This window comes from Orcinus orca, chromosome 5, assembly GCF_937001465.1.
Source record: "Orcinus orca chromosome 5, mOrcOrc1.1, whole genome shotgun sequence".
Lineage (NCBI taxonomy): Eukaryota > Metazoa > Chordata > Mammalia > Artiodactyla > Delphinidae > Orcinus > Orcinus orca.
This window is the reverse complement of record NC_064563.1, coordinates 134,152,510-134,175,753: the sequence shown is the minus strand read 5'-3', so window position 1 is coordinate 134,175,753 and position 23,244 is coordinate 134,152,510. Positions and strand designations below refer to the sequence as shown.

The window sequence follows — 23,244 nt, the reverse complement described above, 5'->3', positions numbered from 1 at the left end:
TGATGAGGTCCTCATTTTTAAGATATCAGAGGCTTAATGCATGTGTTTGTTGAGTGGGGGAATTTATTTCTCCAGAGACGGGATACAGGTTTGCTTTGGGGCAGGACCAGTTTCTCAAAACAAAACAAAACAAATGTAGAACATAGTTTTTTGAATCTGCCCATGCACTTTGGAAAGTTCTAGCATATGACCCCAGAATTCTGAGCCACAAAGAAGAAGAGATATTTTCATTTTGAAAAAAATGCCTATATAACTCATTTTGACTCTACTCAACTCTGCATGATGCTTCTGGAGTCTAGAATGTCTGCTTCTGAATAGCAGGAGTTTCATTCTAAGGAAGGATGATCCTACCAGGATACAACTGAAATTGTGCTTAGGTCAACCACAGAGTGATTCATGTCCAAACTGTAGAAAATCATCCTCCACCATATTATCAGTCATACTTTACATGGTAGTAAATATTTAGAGTTCATTCACCGTCTGATAGGTATTACACAGTCAAGTATTGGATTTGAAATCTTAAGCACATGTATGAAATTTTATCTGCATCTGACACATGCTGATACACTTAACTTTTAACACTGGTTTTGGGATCTGTTCTGACCATTCCTGCTTTTATTCTTTTGGGCCTTTTGTTTGTATCATTTATATTCTTCTTTTTGAAAAATGCACATGAATAATGTAACTAATGCTTCTCATGCATCTCTTTTGCTTCTGCAGGAGGAATTTTTGAAACTGTGGAAAATGAACCTGTTAATGTTGAAGAATTAGCGTTCAAGTTTGCAGTCACCAGCATTAACAGAAATCGAACCCTGATGCCTAACACCACATTAACCTATGACATTCAGAGAATTAACCTTTTTGATAGTTTTGAAGCCTCACGGAGAGGTAACTATTTTCACACTTTTAAAAGCTTCTTTGGGTGATATGTCTGCTCTACAAGTCAACTTCTTTTTGCTACCTGCTCTTTTTCAAAGTGGACATCTCTGTGCAAATGGGTTTGCAGGAACTTTTGGTGCAAGATGTCACTGTCCAGTACAATCTGAACCATCCTAATGGATGTTACCTAGCTCTGTTTTCTGGGCCTTTCTGATTAGCTTAGCCTTCAGTGCCCTCCACTCTATGATTAACTGGTTCAGCTGTGAATGGAAAATGTCAAGCTTGATCTGTTTTCTCCTTCCTGAGGCTGAGATACCACCATGAAATTGTACAGTGCAGTCAAATAAAACTTTGTGGAAGGTCATACGCAATTAGCATGTGGAAATGCCCACAACACACAGAATTCACAACCTGAATCTTAACAGGTTGTGAGCTACTGGGTTTACCTACCATCCTCTCAAATAATTTTCTAACCCCTTTCCACAAGATCATAGAAATGTGAAGATTATAAACATTGAATCATTATGTTTTACACCTGAAATGTTATAATGTTATGTGTTGATTATATGTCAATTTTAAAAAAGGAAAAAATTAAGAAAAAAATTAATGCAACGATACAAGCAAGCAAGGGACTTGGGGTCAAAGAAAATTAAACCTAGGAGAACAACCTCCACATTTGATTCCCTTTTGCATCTGAAAAGAAGACAAGTTCCTAAAAAGTAATCTAATTTGTACGCAGGCTGCAAGGTTTGTCTCATGGAAAGAGTCATTGGAAGGGTGGGGCTTGTTTACACATCCTTCAGACACTTCCAAGACGACTCTTTGAAGCCACATTTGACATGCTTGAAGGCTGGCCTCTAACTAGGGAGTTGTTGGACCTCCATACAGGAGTTTGTGTGGGTACATCACCCCAGAATAGGAGAGGCTCTTTCTCTCCTAGAGGAAAGCTTTGCCCATCAAACACACACAAGTAAATGGAATACAATGAATGCCATGTTCATGCTGATTTCTAAGTAACTAAATATTGATTGTTTCCACATAAAATTAACCCAGTTTGGATTGCACCTAGTAGACTCTTCTGCAAGATTGTTAGTGTCCTTTACAAAAAAAAATGTGAAACTTGTTCTCCTGGGAGCACAGATGAAAATGGAATAGTATAATGAATTTTTTATTTTTATTTTTTTACTGTATGGCATGATCTTAGTATAAGAATATTTTATTTTCAAAGATGGATGGAGTTGTAGGTACTATACAGGTCAGAGTTGTCTATGACAAATAATAAAATGTTATGTTTATACAGCACTTTAAAGTTTACAAGGCATCTTCACATAAATTATCTCTATGTGTTAGATCTCTATCTTCCTCTCTCCATATCTCCCTTTCTGTGTCTCTGTCTGTCTCTGTTTCTCTCTCTCTGTTTCTCTCTGTCTCTCTCTCTCTCTGTCTCTCTCTCTCACACACACATTCACACAAAACATTGTTGAATAAATACCCCAGAAAGCCAACCACATTTAAAATCCAAAGCGTTTTTGTGACCTGAAGTACCTGCCATACTTGTAAATTAAACACCCCCAAAACTTCTTAAAACTGGTAATTTGCTGGCAAACAGAATTCAAAAGGATTGCTTTTTTGTCAAATAATATTAGCATCCCAGAGCTAAATATTAGCAGGAATCTCAATCCACTGCCTACTCTAGATGAAGTAATAGTTCATATACTTTCATGCCCTCATTTTTTCTTGCTAACCAATGAAAGCACATCCAGAAAATGAGCTTCTGAGGACAGTTTTCACTTCTAGCACTTAATACAGAAAGTTGTGTCTTCATACCTCATGTGATAATTCAGTACCGAAGAGCACAGTGTCAGAAAGTTCCTTGTGAACATTTGCTGTCCCACAGATATTTGAAATATGGCTCTCAAATATTACTTATTAATTTTTCTCTCTAAATCAAGTCAGATAATTTTGACAAAGACATATAATTTTTATACTTATTTTTATTTGTGTGATGGCATTATGATAAAAATTGACAATTTCATTTAAATATTTTGCTATTATTTAATTCAAATATTCAACTATTGTTTCTTGGCAGTTCCAAATCCCTTTAAACTAGAATTAAAATGTAAATTTGAAATGTTTTTACATTTATATTTAATGCCAGCATAAATTTATGCCAGCATAAAATGAGTAGGCACTATTTTACATTGTTATAGAAGATAATCTGTCCCAACATTTCTGGAAGGAAATTTGGTTTATATGTATCAAGTGACTTAAAAATATCAATACCCTTTAATTACAGATTTCAATCTACTCAAAGAAAATAATGTAAAATTTAGAGAAAAATATAAGAACTAAGATAAGCACTTATAATATTACTTATAATAACCAAAAATTAGGAGCAGCTTAAATATTCAGTATCATAGGACTAGTTAAATAAGTAATGACATACTCATGGATTAGGCTATTCTATGACACTAAAAATATACTTTTGCAGAATTTGTGATGACTTAGGGGAAAGGGTGTGCTTTTAGCATTACACTTAGTGTTAAATACAGAAAGCAATGTATCAAACTGTATCTATATCATGTTCAATTTTTTAATAAATTAGAACACCAAACTATGAATAGATATTATCCCAGTGATGGAATTTCAGAGCCTTTTTTCTTCCTTACACTTTTCAATAGTCTAAATTATCTCAATGTGTGTATATAATCTTATAATGCAAAAAATAAATAAATGTTAAAAATTAATTTTTATGTACATGTTGGCTGATATTGAAATAGAAAGAAGCCTGTCCTTGAGCTGGATCCCTGGGCTCTGGTCAGTTCTGCCACTGTCCAGTGGCCCTGACTCACTTCATTGCCTATGACATTAGTGGGTTGGAGAAAATGTCTTCTAAGATCCCTTTAAGCTATGCTAATCTATTATTCTATAATTAATTAGCTATCAGTATCACTTAACATTCTTTAGCAATTTTTCAATATCCTGGACCTCCTTTCTGAGTTTTGGGAAGGACTGGAACTAAAGTACTCTGCAGCCACCCAGAGAGTCTTCTGAATTCTCTGACCCATTAATACCTTCATTGCCACATTGCCAGATGACAGAACTTGATTTATATGACATTCACTTGGCAAATGGCTTAAAGAATAGCTCTGAGTTCTTCTGGGTAACACCACACCAAGCAAGAGATTTAGACTCCATCTGATTAAAAGTAATGAAATGAGGACTTCCCTGGCAGTCCAGTGGTTAAGACTCAATGCTTCCAATGCAGGGGCTGGGGGTTCGATCCCTAGTTGGGGAACTAAGATCCCACATTCCGCGTGGCATGACCAAATTAAAAAGAAAAAGAAAAAGTAATGAAGTGAGACCAACAGCTCATTTTTGTTTGCAGGGAATTGGCCTTGTGATGTGTTGCTAATCATTTCTCCATTTACATCTCTAATATTTAGTATCTCAGGAATATTGGAAGCTGGATGAAGCATATTTCCTCAGCATACAGATGGAGAGTGGATAATAGTTTCCAATAGCGAAAATAAGGAGGAACCATGAAAGGGAAGATTAAATTCACAGAACTCTCTCTTTCTCTCCCCTCTTCCCTGCTTTCCCTCTCCACCCCCTCCTTGTCTGTGGACATCAGCATGTGACCAGCTGGCTCTTGGTGTGGCTGCTCTCTTTGGCCCTTCCCATAGCTCCTCTGTCAGTGCTGTGCAGTCTATTTGCAATGCTCTCGAAGTTCCACATATACAGACTCGCTGGAAACACCCTTCAGTGGACAACAAAGACCTGTTTTACGTCAACCTCTACCCAGATTATGCAGCTATCAGCAGAGCAGTCCTGGATCTGGTCCTCTACTACAACTGGAAAACAGTGACTGTGGTGTATGAAGACAGCACAGGTATGGGACTCACACAAGCCCTCACATGGCCATGTCTGGTCTGGAAAAAGGGAACCAGAATTTGCTACAGGCCTTGACTCATCAGGCAGAGTGCATGAACATGTTATTTTATATGAAGCTAATTGAGTTTTCTAATTGGGAAATGCCATGTGTAGCTAATTCCTTTTCCTTTTGGTGAGTTTACCCTTTCTGATGACCCATTCATCATCAAACTTAAGGCACTTTTTTAAAAGAAATATCACCTTATTAATATATGTTGTAATCCAATCTGAATATTAAAGATGTAATTTAATGTATCCAACTCTGTTAAGACTGACCACGACTCCATTCTTAAATAATGCAGAGAAAGTTTGAAATTGACCATGAAGTATGATTCCAATTCAATAAGTAGCTGCATTAATGCCTTGAAAAGTTTCTAAAGTACATACACAGAGGAATAATGTTAGAGGTTGTATCAATAAAATCTGACCATTTCATGCGAAAAGGACTATGAACCCCAGTAATGAACCCTTAGTGAAGCTTGCTTTGTTCTGTCTGCTTATTTTAGGATGAAGGACAGACAAGGGGTGCTCAGCGCCTCACTAGACATTTCTCTCTCTCCCATTTCAAGTTTCTCTCACTGGCATCTTCCCCCTTTGCCTCCTGTTTACATTTTGAGGTTTGTTGGAGTTTCAGATCCCTTTTATTCAGTTAAATTCTTCCAGTGACTCTTCATTGTCCACATAGGAAAGTCCAATTCTAATTTAAAGCTCTTCACCATCTAATCATTTTCATCTCCATTAACCCAGGCACCAGCTGCTCTACATCCCTGTACTGTTACATCACTTCTTAAATACCCCCAAGTCCATCCTTACTCTTTCTTTCTGAGGCTGGCCCCTAATTTTGGATAATCCTCCACATAACCCCCAAGGTGATAAGCTCCCTCATTCTCCATGATCACACCCAAATATCATTTCTTTTTAAAGCTCACTGAGATGACATTAGGAATTAGTAGCAGGGTGTAAATATAAGCATTATATCACATGCTTCAATTATCTGCTTAAATGTTTTTGAGACTAGGAATTCCAAAAAGTTGGAATTTTATCTTTTTATTTTTATAATCTGCTACCTAACATAGTACTGTTTACTTTCTGAATATTTTTTCTTCAAGAATTGAAATTAGCTCCTTTCCTTAATCTACACATTTGGTAATAAGACTAATAAAATTATCAGTGAAAATTAACAAAGCAAAGCACTTTTGAACTTTTTTAATAGTATTTCATTTTTTTCACTCATTTCCACCAAGCACTAGCATTTACTGTTCCTCAGAGGATGAATAGTGAGCCTCCTCTATTTGGCACTAAATCCTGCTTCCATTTTAAACTGTCAGGTAAAAGTGACTATTGTGATTGGAATTATACATTTATGTATTTTCTTATATCTCATCTCATTTGAGAAAGAAGTGAAGGTAGGTGATTGTATATATAATTTATAAATATTATATTCAAAACAGTCCTACTGGGAAGGATAGTCGTATTTTTAGAGCTGCACTTGCTTGCTGTGAAGGAAGAAAATATATTATCAAAGGAACTCCATAAGTATATTTAAAGAGCCTTAAAATATAGATATTATATATAGGTATGGTAAGGCCTTCCATGTTGTCTACCTTTGTAAATAGAGAATTCCACGAGTTAATAAAATAATACTATTTCTCATTATGTAGTACACTCTATAGCATAATTTTCTCTCACTATTTCTACCAGTTCCAGCAATGCCAGGCCATCTAAAAGGAAAACAAATCAATGAATAATATTGAGGCATCTGGATTTAATTTAAGAAAGAGTTCAACTAAAGGTGTGAGCATAATTGTATTTAGAAAAATTATAATTTGCAAAAGGATAACATAAAAGTTGATGTCCTAACCACCCTTTTGATTTTAAGTGAGTACCCATAGTTGACAGCCATTTTGCATAAGAGGAAATTCAAACTATCATTTCTATTACCTTTTACAAGAAACTGAAATCTCCTTTCATCCTTGTTAAGTTCACCTGAACTCAGTTGCTCAATATATACTTGCTGAAATTGACAATCCAAATGAGTCTGTATTTTGCCCATTAAGTTAGAGACGATTCATGTTAAAACGATTTTACTCCCAAAGACATTAAAAATGTAAATGAATAATCAATTGAGCCATTAAATTGGAACCCAGAGAGTAAACAGGTCAACTGAGATCAATAGAAGAAGACATCTTTTGACTATGAGTGGGTTTAATACTGCTTGACTCAGGGTTTTGGTTGCAGTAATTATCAAGTCATAAAAAGAAAACTTACTAAACCTGAAGGAAAAAAAAGGACTTAGGTGTGCTCAGCACCTGCTCTTACACCAGAATTAACTACCCATTAAAGAGCACTTTACTGGGATTTGTTTAGGAGTTTGTGAAATAACCTGAAGCCAGCGCAGATGTCTAAGGGACCAAATTGTCCGTGACTCCCATTGAAGTCAATGGGAGCACTGTGCGTGTCTCTAAGGACAAAATCCAAATCACTAAATACTAGCAGGCAGAATTCTGTCCTCTGGAAGAGCAAATGTAGAAAGACCCTAGAGAACTGTCGGAGGGAGTTTTTTTTGTTGTTGTTTGTTTGTTATTTTTGTTTGTTTGTTTTTGCCGTACGCGGGCCTCTCACTGTTGTGGCCTCTCCCGTCGCGGAGCACAGGCTCTGGACGTGCAGGCTCAGCGGCCATGGCTCACAGGCCAAGCCGCTCCGCGGTATGTGGGATCTTCCCAGACCGGGGCACGAACCCGTATCCCCTGCATCGGCAGGCGGACTCTCAACCACTGCGCCACCAGGGAAGTCCCCGGAGGAAGTTTTGCCTCACATCTCTCTCTCTGGTGCCTGGATATTCTTCCCATCAGTCATCTACTTCTCTCTGACTCCCTCATTCAGAGGTGACCCTAGGCAATGCGAAATCACTGCTCATTGCTCATCCCCTCTGCTTCTTTAGACCCCTGGTGGAAGCCTGGCTTCTATCCCTTCACACACTTCAAAAAGAGCTGAGAAGCTGAGCACCAAATGCAGTGTGGAGAATATTCAACAGTTTCTGCTTTCTCAAGGCTAATCTTAGTGAAATGTAGCCATAGCTGATTTTGTAGGGCAGGGACCAGGAAGTTTTTCTCTCAAAAGGGTTACATACTATATAGCTTAAGCTTCATGGGCCATAGTGTCTTGATCACAACTATCCCACTCTGCTGAGGTAGCAAGAGCACAGCCACAGGCAAAATATAAATGAACAGGTATGTTGTGTTCCAATAAACCTTTATTTACAACAAACAAGGAAGCCAGTGTGGTTGGATCAGACTGAGAGGGGAAGGGTGGTGGGGTCAGAGAGGAGGGTCTTCATGATCATGGAGGGTTTGTAGATTATTGGAAGAGCTTTTGTTCCTCATGAAATGGGAAGACATTGGAGAGTTTTCAGAAGAGGAGTGACATGATCAGATTTATACCATAAAAAGATCACTCTGGCCCTTGTATTAATAAAATGTCATAGAGAGGGAAGCATAAAATTGGAGGCTACTAGAGAAATCAAGGCAAGAGATGAAGGTGATAGCAACAGAGGAGTAAGAAATGGTCAGATTCTGGAAATATTTTGATGTTGAGCTGGAATAATTCTCTGAGGGGTGGAGGCTGAGTGAGAAAAATAGAGGAGTCAAAGATGACCCTAAGCTTTTTGGCCTGAGCCAAAAGATGGAGTTGCCATTGCCTGAGATGGGGAAACGGATAAATGGACATAGTTTGGAGAAATAAGGCTATCAGGAGTTCAGTCATGAATATGTTAAGTTTGATTTTGCAATGTCTACTAGACATCCAAAAAGAGGCAATGAGTAGGCAGTTAATATATGACTCTAGAGTTCAGGAATGTGGTATAGGCTGGGGATACAAAATTGAGGGTCCTCAGCATATACATGGGACTAGATGAGGCCATCAGAGAAGTGAGCTGCAGCCAGATGTGTTCATAACACATAGTACTTAAGAGGGATTTTTTCATCCACGGTTGCCTTAAATCATTTTTCTCAACACACCAGAGCCATGAGATTTATAAAATGCAACCTGCCATAAAGAACTATTATCTGTCACTTACTTAAAACATAGTCTCAAAGCTTTACAATGAGGATTCATTTGAGATAAGATTAATATACATAAAAATGTCAGTGATTGAAAGAAACATTAAATCCAGAAAGAAAACCCAAGAAAAATGACAACCACAAAAATCACAATAACTAAATTCTTGAAGTGCTGACTGATTGCCATGCATTGTTATAGTTATTTTATATAATTAACTATTTAATATGCTCAACCACCCCATAAATAAGTGCAATAGCTACTCTTTGGGCTATATTTAAATAGTGACTTAGATTTGTTATGCTTATTATATTTTCCTTCATTTCCCCATAGAAAATAGAAAGAATATATTGTTCGGAACCAAGAATCTTGACGAGCCCTAAAATTTAGACTTGAAGAAAATTAAACATTTTGACATAGGTGATTAAGCCAAAATGTAAACAATCAGTGCCAAGTAAAAGAATAAGTGAATCATTTCACCTTAGCAATCACAATTCACACCTCTGTGTTGTTATGATGACTCATTCTAGCCAAAACACTCTACCACATGCCCTCCCAAAATTCCACCTGAAATAGTTGGAGAATGGAAAGTCCTTGGCATTCAGCACCAGCAAGATAATATATTATAGTTCACTTTTTTCTGCCCTTACTCTTTTTTACCCTTCCTATTTACCCACTCCAGTCCCCTGACCAGAACTCTATCAAATTTTCAGAGTTCTGCTCAGGAAATCAATTTTTAGATATTTCATGGTGGTTTATTATTTTTAGCTACCATTGATATTGGCCAGAATTTAGGACCAAAACATACTGATAGAGCTAAATGCAGCATAGTTAATCTAAAATATTTTGACTAGATTCTTCTATGAGGTTCTTTGCGATCAAGGAACACAATTTTTCTTTTGGGAAGTCTTTAGCCTTTTTTGATGCACTTTTGAAAAATCGTATGTATGGAGATCTGCACTTATAAGTGCTGTATTTCCACAGGTAATTCACTCACTTACCCATCTCCTTTTCTCAGTTCTGATTTTTTCCTCCTCTCTGGAGGGTATATAGATCCCCTTAAGAATCCTGTTAGATTTGGATACATTAATATACCAACAGGTTTGTGAAATGCCATTTTGCATGTTTCCAAGTTCAAATGAAGATGAAATTAACATTTAAAATGTGCGATCTTATCTTTGGGTCCCAATGGTTTATTACATTCATTTTTATGACATCAAATCCACTGTTGTGGTACAATGAAAAGGGAATTGGACTAAGACTCAAGAAAACGTAGGTACTTTTCTTTTAAACTGCTGCTCATTAAATATAACTAAGACTGTCCAGAAATGGATTGAGTTGCAAAAATTGAGGTAGAGAATTTCTCGAACCAAGAGGTGTTCAGCAGCAGCTGTGTAGCGGGAATTCATGCATCAAGTAGGGGCTTGACCTTTAAGGTCTCTTCCAATTTCTGGCTTCTGTAACTCATTTTCAAGGCCAATCCAAACAATTAACCTCACTGTGCCTCACTTTCCTTACTGTAAAACAGCACTGACACCTATCCACCTCAGAGGTATATTCTGAGGTTTACTGAGCTATTTATAAGACATGCAGGATACTTCATAAAAAGGGGCAATGCAAATAGCAAAGTTTATTATTATTTAAGGAGAAGACAGGGAAATTTTTAAACAGCTACTGGAAATAGCATGTTCTTTTTTTCTCCTCCATATGCTCCACCTGTTCCCAGAGTCTACGTGCATACAATCAGCACTTTTCTGTGTCATATCTGAGTGCGCAGAGTAGATAGATGGCCAAAGAAAGAGTTTAGAATTTGAGCACTTTTGAACGTTATCTTTACATTCAGAGCCCAGATCAAACTCATGTGAAATAAACAGACTCCTTGCTCTCAAGCACTTTTCAAACCAAAGGTGCAATTTCCAATTGCATTACTAGAGGTGGGAGTGGATGCAGGAGGCTCATATTTTGTCTTTTTATTAAGAAAGATTTGAACTTACAGAAAAATGGCAAGAAAGGTACAATGAACTTCTGTACATCCTGCATCTAAGTTCAGCAGTTGTCATCATTTGATCACATTTGCTTTAATGCTCTATGCTTCTCTCAATATAACAAGAGCAACAACAAGTAGTAGTATTGTCGATTTGAAAGTAAGTGACAGACAGCATGACCATTTTACCTCTAAATACATTAGAGTATATTTCCTAAGAACAAGGACCTTCCTTTTTATAACCACACTACAGTTATCAAACACAGGAAACTTAACACGGATACAGTTTTTAACATCTATATCAATATTAATGTCTATATAGATATATACGATATTCTAGTTTCCCTAATTGTCCCAATTGCAGTTTTTTTTTTTTTTTTAATCCAGGATCACTCACTGCATTTAGCTGTCAGGTCGTTTCAGTCTCCTTTGGTCTAAAACAGTCTGGCCTTCCCTTGTCTTTCATGACCTTGATATTTTTGAAGAGTCCATACCAGTTTTACTGTAGAATGTCTCTCTATTCGGTTTGTTTAGTTATCTCCTTTTCTGCATTTCATTTTTAAAGTGTCTCTCCTGCAATGGACTAGAAAATCCATCACCATTGCCAGGTTTTACATGCACCCTTACCATTCTCTGCAATTGGAGTCCCATCCTAGAAGCACTGGGTCACTCTGGCAGGGCTGGCATCCACACACAGGAGGGCCATTAGCAAAGTGAGGAATTGTGCCTATATCAATTTTCTTTCCCTGAAGTAATGACTTGTTTAAAGACAAGTTTTAACTTTTTACAATGAAGTGTAATGGATTGCTGGATTGCTGTAAAATGCAAATAAAAGGGAAAGCTTTCTCTAAATTTTGTCTCCTGTGGACTAAAAAGCTTTTCTAATTGTAAATTGTGTGATGTTTGCTAATGAAGGCAGCAAGGCTCCTTTTAAGCAAACAATTGCTTCGAAAGAGAAATGTAAACCTCCCTGTTTCTTGCTCTTTGTTCTTCCTACATCTTGGGTCTGTAACCTTTAAATCTGCTGATCTTCTCCTTTCCTGAGGCCAGTTCACCTGCATATGGACAAAAAGAGAAAACTAGGGCTTAGTAGTGAGTTTTTCTGAAAGGTAAATTTAGTCCAATTAAAAACTAATCTTTTGTACTGAGTTCTCCTTTCTCCTCTATTGGTATTAAAATAAATTTCTTTTGTGAAACAATTGTGAAAGCTCACAGTTACTTTTTTTGAGGAGGGAACCTGTTTATTAACAGCTTCATTTGCCAAATAAAGGCTGAATGTTTTATGCTGGTCCAAATTTTTTAAATTTTTTGCTCTATTTATCCAGATAGTTATTTATATAGTTAGTTAGTCATTCAGCCAGTTAGTTAGTTGATCTTAAATCTCAAAGTCAGGAGGAGCCACTGATTTGATGAAAGAGCCCTAGCTTGGGGAGTCAGAGGTGGAACTAGCTTTAAACCCTGGATCTGCCACATGATAGCCTTACACAACCTTAAGCAAGTTGCTCCAGCCCCCATCAGCCTCAGGTCATAGTTTATCAAATTAAGTAATAAGTGATGCCCCATGCATAATACAAGATTCTATGGGATGAACTCCTTCTGTGGGCTGTGCAGACCTTAAAGCAAGATGTGTTCATGTTATATTTCCAGCCCTTAACATGGATGGGACTTGGCATGGAGTGAACATCCAGAAAATGTTTTCCTGTAAAAGTGAATGAATGAAGGGAGAGAATATATTCAACTTTAAATGCCATTAACATGCATCTAAGTCATCATGATAGGAAAATGAACTTCAAGATTGACATTCCATTTAGCAAAGAACAAAAGAGCAGTTCATTGCAGCATATGAAATGTACTTCTTAAATATTTTTCCCATTTTATTTAAAGGCCATGTTGATCTCCCTTGTGGTCATGCTCAAAAAAAAAAAAAAAAGGAAGCGATTGCAAAGCAGGAAGGCGATAGGAAAAAAACAAACAAACAAATAAACAAACAATAAAAACAAGAGAGACTCACAAGCAGCCTGGAGTAAAGAAGAAAGGAGAATGGGTACCACTTTCTACTCTTTACCTCTCTTATCAAATAATCCAAAGCTATATCTGGTCCTTCAAGCACCAACAATTTGTATTTGTAAGGCATGATGGTGAGGCATGGAAAGATGTAAGGCATGATTTGTAAGGCATGGAAAGACTGAGTGCTAGACTCACAAGCAATTTGAATCCATAGCTCCTCCTATCTTTGTAACCCTGAGTAAGTTACTTAATCGCTCCAAGCCTTGGTTTTCTTACTTGAAATTATGAAGATGATAACCCTTGCTTCATAGGGTTATTGTTAGGATTAACAAATACACAAATCCATGTGCTCAGTTTTCTTCCATTAGGACTCATCAGTTGCTCAGGACAAGTGATTCTGGAAGTAAGAGGACAAGTGACTCACTGGTGCTTGGGAGCCTTCAGTCACATTGGTTGATTTGAAAAGAATCAAGAACCCAGGAAGTCTATCATTCTAACAATTTCTATTTTTATGTTAAAGAAATTAAAAAGGATAATGAGGGCTTCCCTGGTGGTGCAGTGGTTAAGAATCCACCTGCCAATGCAGGGGACACGGGTTCAAGCCCTAGTCCGGGAAGATCTCACATGCCGCGGAGCAACTAAGCCCGTGCGCCACAACTACTGAGCCTGCGCTCTAGAGCCTCCACACCTGGAGCCCGCACGCCTAGAGCCCGTGCTCTGCAACAAGAGAAGCCACCGCAATGAGAAGCCCACGCACCGCAATGAAGAGTATCCCCTGCTCACCTCAACTAGAGAAAAGCCCACATGCAGCAACAAAGACCCAGTGTAGCCAAAAATAAAATAAATACAATTTTTTTAAAAAAGATAATGAGCACTAAATCTTGATACAGTTCTACAATTCCTTCCTTCCTTGCCCTGGTCCACTTGACTCTGAAGAGTAGCTTACAAATTTACTGTACTTCAGGACCACACCTACCCAAGGTACTGAGGAATCTTATAACATCTTAGACACAAAAATGTAGCTTCTAGGGAAAACAAATAACTAAATAAATAAAACAAGAAAATTAAAAAAGTGCATCAAGTCCAGAGGTAGCTGGCATCCATGCTGTGTCTTGCACAGTGCATGCCACAATTTCTATCTGAATAGTGACAAAGCTTAATATTTCCTATTGATTACTTGAAGCTGACACATCCTGAAGGCACAGACTGTGTAATAAAAAATATTCAATTTTCCAATGGTCGTCCTTGAGTAAGAGCCAACATCATGCAGTGTAGCGAACACCAGTTAATATTAGGGGAAATAAGATGGAGGCTTCTTATAGCTATTGGTCTTGCCCTATTAAAGCACTTCTATTAAAAAAATGGTGCAGTTCGGTGGATTCATATTTGTGGTGAATTAAACACTCTTCATCAAGTTAGTTGGCTGTATACACTTTCCTACAATTACCAATGGTGTATTTTTAAAGAATTTGTTTCTGCCCTTATTATCATAATCTTTTAAAATTCTATCGTCTTTTCTTTTAAATCAAGAAAGTATTTTCCCATACGATGTTCAATTATATTAGAAAGAAAATACAATAAGCCATTTATAAATAGCTTATATGGCAGGAACTGGAAGATTATATAGAACAGTCAACCAATTAGCTGGTAAACAGTATGTTATATATAAAAACTTGCTGAAAGGTTTACAGAGGTTTATAACCCCAAGAAATTCTAGTGTTCTAAAGTGAATGGGTGTTATCCATTTCAAAAAGCATCTTTGGAAACTTCAAGCAACTTTTTGTTTACAAAAGTTTTACAGTATTGACTTGGTTTGTTAAAGATTTGTGGTGAAAGCTGGAGAGGACAGTTGCATTCTAAAAAATTCAGAATCCTCTTGGGAAAATTGTGCTTCCAGCCACACATACCCACAAAAGGAAAATACAGTATAATCCATATAGAAAGAGGAATTTCATAGAAAGAGGAATGACAAATGAGAAGTCAATAATGTAACCTTTAGGTAGATGGCATCTTGATACATTTTGGGAATTATATGAGTTTGCCTATAAATGGCAATAAACATACTTTGGACAGAACAGTTTGTTGCATGATTGAATGTCATTTTCTAGGTCTCATTCGTCTGCAAGAGCTCATCAAAGCTCCCTCCAGATATAACATTAAAATCAAAATCCGCCAGCTGCCCTCTGGGAATAAAGATGCCAAGCCTTTACTCAAGGAGATGAAGAAAGGCAAGGAGTTCTATGTGATATTTGATTGTTCACATGAAACAGCCGCTGAAATCCTTAAGCAGGTAAGAGGGGTAAGAAGGAGGCGAAAATATTGGGAGATGAGTTCGTTTATCTTTCTCAGACATGCCATCTGCTTTCACTTAGTGCAGCATGATAAAATGCCAGCAGTCCACTTTAGGCTGAAGATTGCAGATTTCAGAACCTTTTTAAAGAGTCATAGGGCTCAGACCTCTTTGAAGCCACCTGTTCGTATGTAGTTGTAGATGTGTGGTCCTGTGTACATACTCGGAGATATATAGATCCTGCCAGCAGAGATTAAGAGGAGAAGAGTATCATTTCAAGTTGATTAATCATCTCCTCTTTTATGTCCTTTGAAAAAAACAAGCTAGATTTCATTTACACAATGCCTTACTTGTCCTAAATACATCTTCCTCATGGCAAGACCTCTTTTGTCAAACATGCAAGATTCCAAGCACAGTGAAAAAGGGGCATGGAGAGAGTCATGGAAAAGATGCTTCTCTCTTCTAATTTATTACAGACAATGAGCTGCCATGCATTAATCTCCACGGGTAATGTGGGTGGAAACAATAAATTGTGAAATCTTGTATAAATGAAAGATCTTAATAACATTAAGAATGATAACAACAGTGTTAATACTTTCTGGGCACTTCAGGATATAGCACTGGTCTTATGTCTAAGAAAGAAAACTCAGAATCAAAATAAAAAATAGATTAAAAATAAATTTTAAAAAAGATTAAACCTAGACTCGTGGTTCTCAACCCAGCGTGATTTCACCCCCTCGGAAACTTCTGTCAACGTCCAGAGACATTTCTGGTGTCGTATTGGGGATGGTGGCATTTTACTGACAGCTAGCAGTTAGAGGTGCTGCTAAACATCCTATAAGACACAGGATCCCCCCCACTCCACAACAAAGAACTACATAGCCTAAAATGCCAATAGTCCTGAGGCTGAGAAACTCTAGCATAAACAGAGACAATGGGAGAGGCAAGCCAGATATTTAAAATAGAAGCACTAATAAAAAATCAGGGGATTGAATTTTGGGGAAAGTAGGAATAAAATAGCCAGGTTATATTTACTTGGCCTAATGGGTGCCTCTCTATATTTAAGTGGTTACTGTGGCATGAGGCAATGTTCTTACCCAAAATGACACAAGGTGTTATTACACTCCCTAGTTTAAAATGTCTGGGGTGTACTGTTGGGTTGACTGGTAATGGGCACTAATTTCACAAGTAGACCAACCCCTCCATACAAATGCAGAACTGTGGGTTTCTGAGTCACTTAGAAGAGCTCTCTGGGCTCAGTCATCCAGCCTGACTCTCTAGTGCTATATCTCACACTGGAAGGGCATTTCTCAGAAGCCACTGAGTCATAGAACATATTTTAAATTGTGGTTGCAAACAATCGTAGACGTCATCAAGGCTAATCCTCTCACTTTATAGGAGATAAAATAACTTTCCCAGAGCGACACAGCCAGGAACGGGCACTGAACCTCCTTTATCCCATCTGATGCTTTCTCCACAGTGACACGTTGCTTCTCCAGTTAGGCAAACTATATGTTACTTACTTCTAGACTATAGTTGCATTAACAAGTCTTTAGATATTATAAGTACCTCTCAGTAAAGAAAGCAAGCATGCTGCAGTGATGTCAGCAACTAAAGAACTTGAAAGGTGAATAAATATCATCAGCTTCTCTTTATCTTAAGGCTTCATCTGAGAATTTAATACAGTCATTAAAGTGTGTAATGGAGTGTGGGCCAGAAATGAGAAAAACACCCAGATTTTATGCATAGCCCTCAAAATGCCAAGAAGTATCCCTTCCCAAGAGTCTTTCTTAACAGAATCTAGGGACTTCTGTTACATTTAAGAGAATGATTTGCTGATGAGGATTCTCTTAGTTAGAAATCCACTTGGCTCACATAACTGGTCATATCTCTCCCAAAGGGCAGGCTTGGAATAGGCAAGGGAAGTGCCTGATGGCCATGGGCAGGGGCTGCTAGAGTTTCTCCTGTATTTTGATAAATGTGGATATAAAATTCCTTTGATGTAAGTTGTTCTTTCCTTGTGGCATGGAGATTATATCATTCAAAGGAAAATTAGAAATAAAAAAAAAAAACAAAAAGACACAGGAAATCATCTAAGAGAAGCCCTCTCAAGAAATGTCTGGCAGGGGCAAAGAGAAGTAGGATTAGTTCCACTTTGCACAAGCCATTGGCACAAACATTTTTCTCCATCCTGTCTTACCATGTTTTATCTTGTGTTTGCTTTTCCTAATCACGTGAATGGTACGATTGGCTGTGAAGCTTGGGGGAAGTGACTCAAAGACTGTTCATCCTCTCTTTGTTCTAGACCCATGATCTGAAAAGATTGGGAGGGGTGGAGAACTTTTTTAAAAGCTACCAGCATGAAACCCTTACCTTACTGCATGTGAAAGAACTGTTGCTCATTGTGAAATCACAGCAAAGGATCCAGGTTGGCTTAATGGGCTTCATTTGGACCTCCAAGAGGCTCTTATGGTTTGAAAAGTTATAATGAAGACCATAGGACTTTCTATTCTAGTCAAGATGAGACACTAGTACTCTGTGTGATTCCATTTTAACTTGCTTCATTAGTCCTGGACAACAACATGTAGAAACTCTTTCAGAGACCTTTCCTGAATCTGTCTGCGGAGTGTCTCTAGGGAGTCTGAGGGTTCAGGAGTTCAGGGTCCTGTTGCCAGCCACTGCTCAACCACCCTTTCTCCTGAGAGAAAGAAAGGAAGGAAAGAGACTTATATCTTTTACTGAGGTACCAAAGATGGTGTCTCGCACCCTGTATGTCATCTCAGTTTATCCTGAAGTAAATTTGGTATTCTCACTTCAGAGCTGAGAAAACTGAAGCTTAGATAGGTTAAGTGCCTCATACAAGGTCATTCTCTGAATAGCCAGCCTGCCCTGTGATCTCAGATCCTGAATGCCTACTTTACCATAACGGGCCCCCATTTCATAATGGATAACCATTCTGAACTAGACTTCCAGAAATGTCTGGGGAAAACACAACCACTCGCTGCTGGTCTCCTTTAGATGAAATTAGTATTAATAGCTTTTACTTCTTTGGTGACTAAAATCACTGCTGAGAAAATTTTCTCTGCCAGGTCAACGTATCTTTCTCCTCATGCACATTTCCCATTATTTCCCTGTACTTCCCTGCACCTTCATCATATTTTACTACTTTTTAATGATTCTTAAGAAAAAATAAATCAAATGCACTTTAAAGAAGATATTTGACATTTATCTAAAAGTAAAAATTGGGGAAAAGTCTACAATTATTCTTGGGCATGATAATCACTTCAGCAAAGTGATTATTTCTATTCATATTTAACAAGTACTATATGATGAGAATCTGAAAATTTATTTCCCCCAAATTAGTTAGAAATTCAAATGTCAAGACTTGATTAGGCTACAGGGGAGCACGGCTCTTATAACAAGAAATGGTCTTCGTGAATTTCTGCAGTCTGAGAGTGGCCCCAAAAACCAACAGCCCCCACATGGGACCCGTCAGGTCACTGCATGTCTTCTTCTCTCCCTGTCCATGCATCACCTCCCAGCAGGCATCCTGCTGCTTTTAGAGGATGCTGATCTCTCCTTAGCCTGTCTTTAATGTGGAAATCCCAGGTACCCAGCCCCTCCTCACTCCCACACCCCCCACGTCCCTCTGTCTTCCCACTGATGGCTCACCATCCACCGCACTTGCACCTTCACTCTGAGTATGGTTCTCCCAAGGGAGTGGCTGCTGGAAGATGAATTTAAGGCTGAGGCACAGGGGAATTCCCTGGCAGTCCAGTGGTGAGGACTCTGCGCTGCCACTGCAGGGGAACTAAGATCCTGCATGCCACACAGTGCAGCCAAAGAAACAAAAACAAAACAAATAAAGGTGAGGCACAAGGTAGGACGACTCTAGGTAGGGAATTCCTAACATGTGCCTAGTGCCATGCTGGGTGATAAGCAACCATCTCCTTTAATTGACATAATAATCATTGATATAATTAGTACTATCTTTTTTTTTTTTCTGGAAATGAAAATTGAAGCTCAGGGACAGTGCTAATTTTATCTACTGAGCATGCTTTTAATGAGAAAATCTGTGGCCTGCATTATGTGACCCATCCGCCCCCTCCAGCCTCCCTGCCAGCCTCCAGCTTCCAATACACTATTTCAAGGGCACTCTGCCTGGTCATGTAACATGCCCTCCTTTCCCTACTTTATGGCCTTTGCACTTGCAGTTGCCAACACCTGGAACATTCTTTTCCAAAGTCTGCCTCACCTAAGCCTTCATGATTAACTCTTGGGAGATAAAGGAGAAGAAACTATTTTCTCATTCCTTATGACCTTGCACTCTACTTAGTTGCTCTGTAACCCTAATAAAAATCTATAATTAATTAAGGACATTGATTCATTTGTTATCTCTATCCCCTACTATACTGTAAACTCCAAGAGGATGGGAGCTTTCTTTGTCTTGTTCTCCCAAATCCCTAACATCTATTACATTATTTGACACACAACGAGTGACCAATACATCTATGTTGAATGAATAGATGAAATGAATGATGCAAGAACTGTGCTTAGAAGCTCTTAATCAGTAATCTCCCAAATCACCTTTCTTCCACTCCACTCAGTATGCTGAACTCTCAACTCTTCCAAGCACATTTGAACAAGTCACCCCTCTGTGCCTCAGTTTCCTCAAAAGGAAGGTTTCATTCAACCCTGAAATTCTGTATTATTAAGAACTATAATGCATTTGAGCTAATGATTCTTCTTCCTGAAAATAAATTTGCCTCTTTGGAGAACTGCAGAGTCGTTTTCAAATCCTGTAATAGGATTGAGAAAGCAGGTCACTACTTCAAACATAGTGAAACCTAATGGGTCTCTGATAGGGAGGGAAGGGATTCAGTGGTGCTTCATCTAGCAGGGAAGCTGTTTCAGGGCTGGGCCAATTCCCTGAGCTAGAGAGTGGCCAGTGGATGAGCATGAACATACTGTTTCTGACTCAGGAAAACTGCTGTCTTGTTTACATGAACAAGTGCATCAGAGGGGAGATGTTTTTCCTCCTTCAACACTCGTGGCAATGAGCATTAAGCTATAATTGAGCCATTAGCCTCCATAGAACATTTTAGTACCAAAATATTTTGTAGAATTATATTGCATTTTCTCCTGTCAACATTTGTGTGCTTTTGTTTCTATTTTGTTTTTCTTTTGTTTCAATTAACATAAAAACAAGACCAGGCAGAAAATGTATTTCTTAAACGCTTGGCTTCCCTCTGCTAAGAAGTGCAATGGCAATGCTGATTAATCAAATAATTTTGTGCATGGATTTTTGTCCCCATATAAGTTATGCCTAACATCTCTGACCAAGGCAAGCAGAGGTAGTTAGATGGGTTTCATTTCATGTTTTCACAGGACAGAAGTACCATCAGCCTTCATCTCTTAGGACAGAAAACATCAAGTCAAGCAGTACAGCTGTGATGTGCTAAAAGGTTGCAATTCTGTGTTTGGGACCTGCACCAGCTAAGTCAGATCCCCAAGTCTGTTATTTCTAATCATAAACACATAAAATAAGCCAAAGACCTTAGGGCTACATTTTGCTCAACACTTATTATGTGTCAGGCACTGTGCTAAGCAAGTGAAATGCATCACTCATTTAATTTTTATGAGAAAATTCTGCATACAAGAAACTGACAGATTTCAGAGAGATTTTGTAACTTGCCCAAAGTCACAGAGCCAGCAAGTGGCTAAGCTGGGATTTGAAACTTATCTCAGGATTTAAAAGGAAAAGAAAGTATCCTATTCTGTTACTGTTACGTACACCAAGAAGTCAACTGATTCTCCAAGTAATGGAACCTGGAACACATTTTAGTTAAGCTTCATACTTCTTGGATGTGTTATTTCCTTGATTCTCAAACATCCAATCATCTCTAGTTTACACAAGTTCTCAAGAAATGTTGTTTATATTGAAGCCAAGTAGTGAATGTGGTGTGGACATAGTAAAGAAATTCATTTTTTCATTCAACACATATTTGTTGAGCACTGATTGAAGGTGATAAAGATACAACAATGAAAACAACAACAAAACCCCAAATCTCTGCCACCTTAAGGCAAAAAGAGACCTTGAAAATGCATGTCACAAGAGTTTAGCTATCTAATGCCAATTTACTGGTTGGAGACCATGAAGCTAATTTCTAAAGCAGTAGGGGACTGTGACTAGAGTCTTAGACTGAAAGTTGGGAGATGCAGTTGCAAACTCTGCTCTTCCCCTAATAAGATGAAATAAATGCCATTTATTGGGTAGTCATTGTGTGCCAGAATAGGCTATGTATTTGACTGGAGTGTTATCTATTTACTGCCTCAAAATATCCCATGTTACAGATGAGAAGAATGAGGTTCCAGAGCATACACTCAATAGCAAGGCTGGAATTTCAAACCAGGGTCTAATGTGCCTCTGATCTGAGTTTCTTAGCCCATCTTAATATGCTACTTTGAGCGAGTCTGTTTGTTTTTCTGAGACCCAGTCACCTCACCTGTAAAATAGGATTGTTGGATTAGATTCTAACTGTTGCTAAGCTTCCCTCCAGCTCTGAGCTTCCATGCATACAAGGAATCAAGAATCCTCTTACTAGCATCTAGACATAAAGAACTTGCACATTGCCTTGTACTTAGTAAGCTTTCAAAGAAATGGGGAAATAATTAAGCAGTTCATTCTTTTGTAAGGTTTTTTAGAGTCCTTTGGTAGTCTTTGAGATACTTAATTGATGAGAAGTTCATTACTTTGGATAAATCCTGACAATGTAATAATGTTGAATCTCAGTTTATACTAACTGGATGATAATTTGCAGTTATATAATTTTTTTTGACAACACATTCCTATTCTAATTATGTTTCTCTCAGGCTGATATTAAAATCTCTTTACATTTCCTGAGCACATAGTTTGTTTGGATTATAAAGAGCGGTTCATAGATGTGAGTATGTTATTAATATACACAAGAATTAATTGACCTCTATGAATAATCAAAAATTTACTGAAAGGGTTTGCAATTTGTTTGTATTCTTAGTGTACAGGATGCCCTTTTGAGGATGCTCTAAAACCTCCAATGAGTAGATTTTGAAAAGGACTTAGATTTGTTTCAATCCAAATTGAGAGGTAATAAAAATCACATATGTGCCTCAGAAATGCTCTAATGCTTAATTCCAGCTACATCAAAATTTGGCTGTAATAGGCAATAAGAGAAATTATCTTTGCAAGGAAGGTGGGGGTAATTTAAAAGGAATCATGTAAGGAATTTGAAGATGTGTATAACAAAAAGCATGTCTTAAGCCTGTAGCAGAATCAGTGATCCTCAGCTCTATTCAAAATTTTGAGGATGTCTGTGCCCCTCGGCGTGACTTTCTCAGGGGAAAAGATCCATAGCTTCTATCTGATTCCCTAAAGAAGGCTGAAGACTGAAGCAGGTTAAAAATCACTTCATTATGTTAACCATACCTGCTTCTTCAACCCTTCATAGATGCAAGGTTTTACCAAAAATATCCCTCCACCCTACTTTCCCCGTGACTGTTAGCCACATACTTTCTGTTATAAGCATGATTCTGTAAGATCTAAATGTCACCATTTATTCAGTTGACATGTATTGGCTGTTTTCTATGTGCTAAAGACTGTGCCAGGGTAAAGGGAGAATAAAGTGCTGTGAAAAACTTCAATGTATTGAATGAGGTTATTTAGTAGAGGACTTAGTTATTTGTTCTTTGCTGCATCTGTAAAATAGGAATGTCATAGCCCATAGCTCATGCTGTTTTGAGAAATGTTAAATGTGACAATGCCTATAAGGCACTAAGCAGCCCACCACTGATGCATGAAGTATTCCACATGTTATGGATTAGCATCGCCAGTATTATCAGTGATATGGTATCTAGGCAGAACTACAAGAGTGATACAGTGCTTCCCAATCCTAACTCTATCACTCCATCACCTCCTCTATCATATCACAATAGTGGTTCCCAAACCTCCTTTCAGTCTGAATTACCAAGTCTCACAACCTTATGAGGATCTCATCTGATGTCATTAAATCTCCATGCCAGACTTAACATATTACATCTTCCTACTCATCCTTTCCCC

The 23,244-nt window shown here is 38.0% G+C and overlaps 1 protein-coding gene across 9 annotated transcripts in view; it reads left to right on the top strand.

Annotated features, from left to right (window-relative positions):
- The window catches only part of GRIK1 (glutamate ionotropic receptor kainate type subunit 1), a 426,140-nt gene that overhangs the window by 269,015 nt on the left and 133,881 nt on the right, over positions 1–23,244 (top strand). For all 9 annotated transcript variants that reach the window (XM_033418174.2, XM_004264500.3, XM_033418170.2 and 6 more), the window contains exons 2-4: positions 721–888; positions 4,514–4,771; positions 14,968–15,149. In XM_033418174.2, the coding sequence (XP_033274065.1) occupies positions 721–888; positions 4,514–4,771; positions 14,968–15,149 (608 nt within the window). The remainder of the gene's footprint in view (positions 1–720; positions 889–4,513; positions 4,772–14,967; positions 15,150–23,244) is intronic.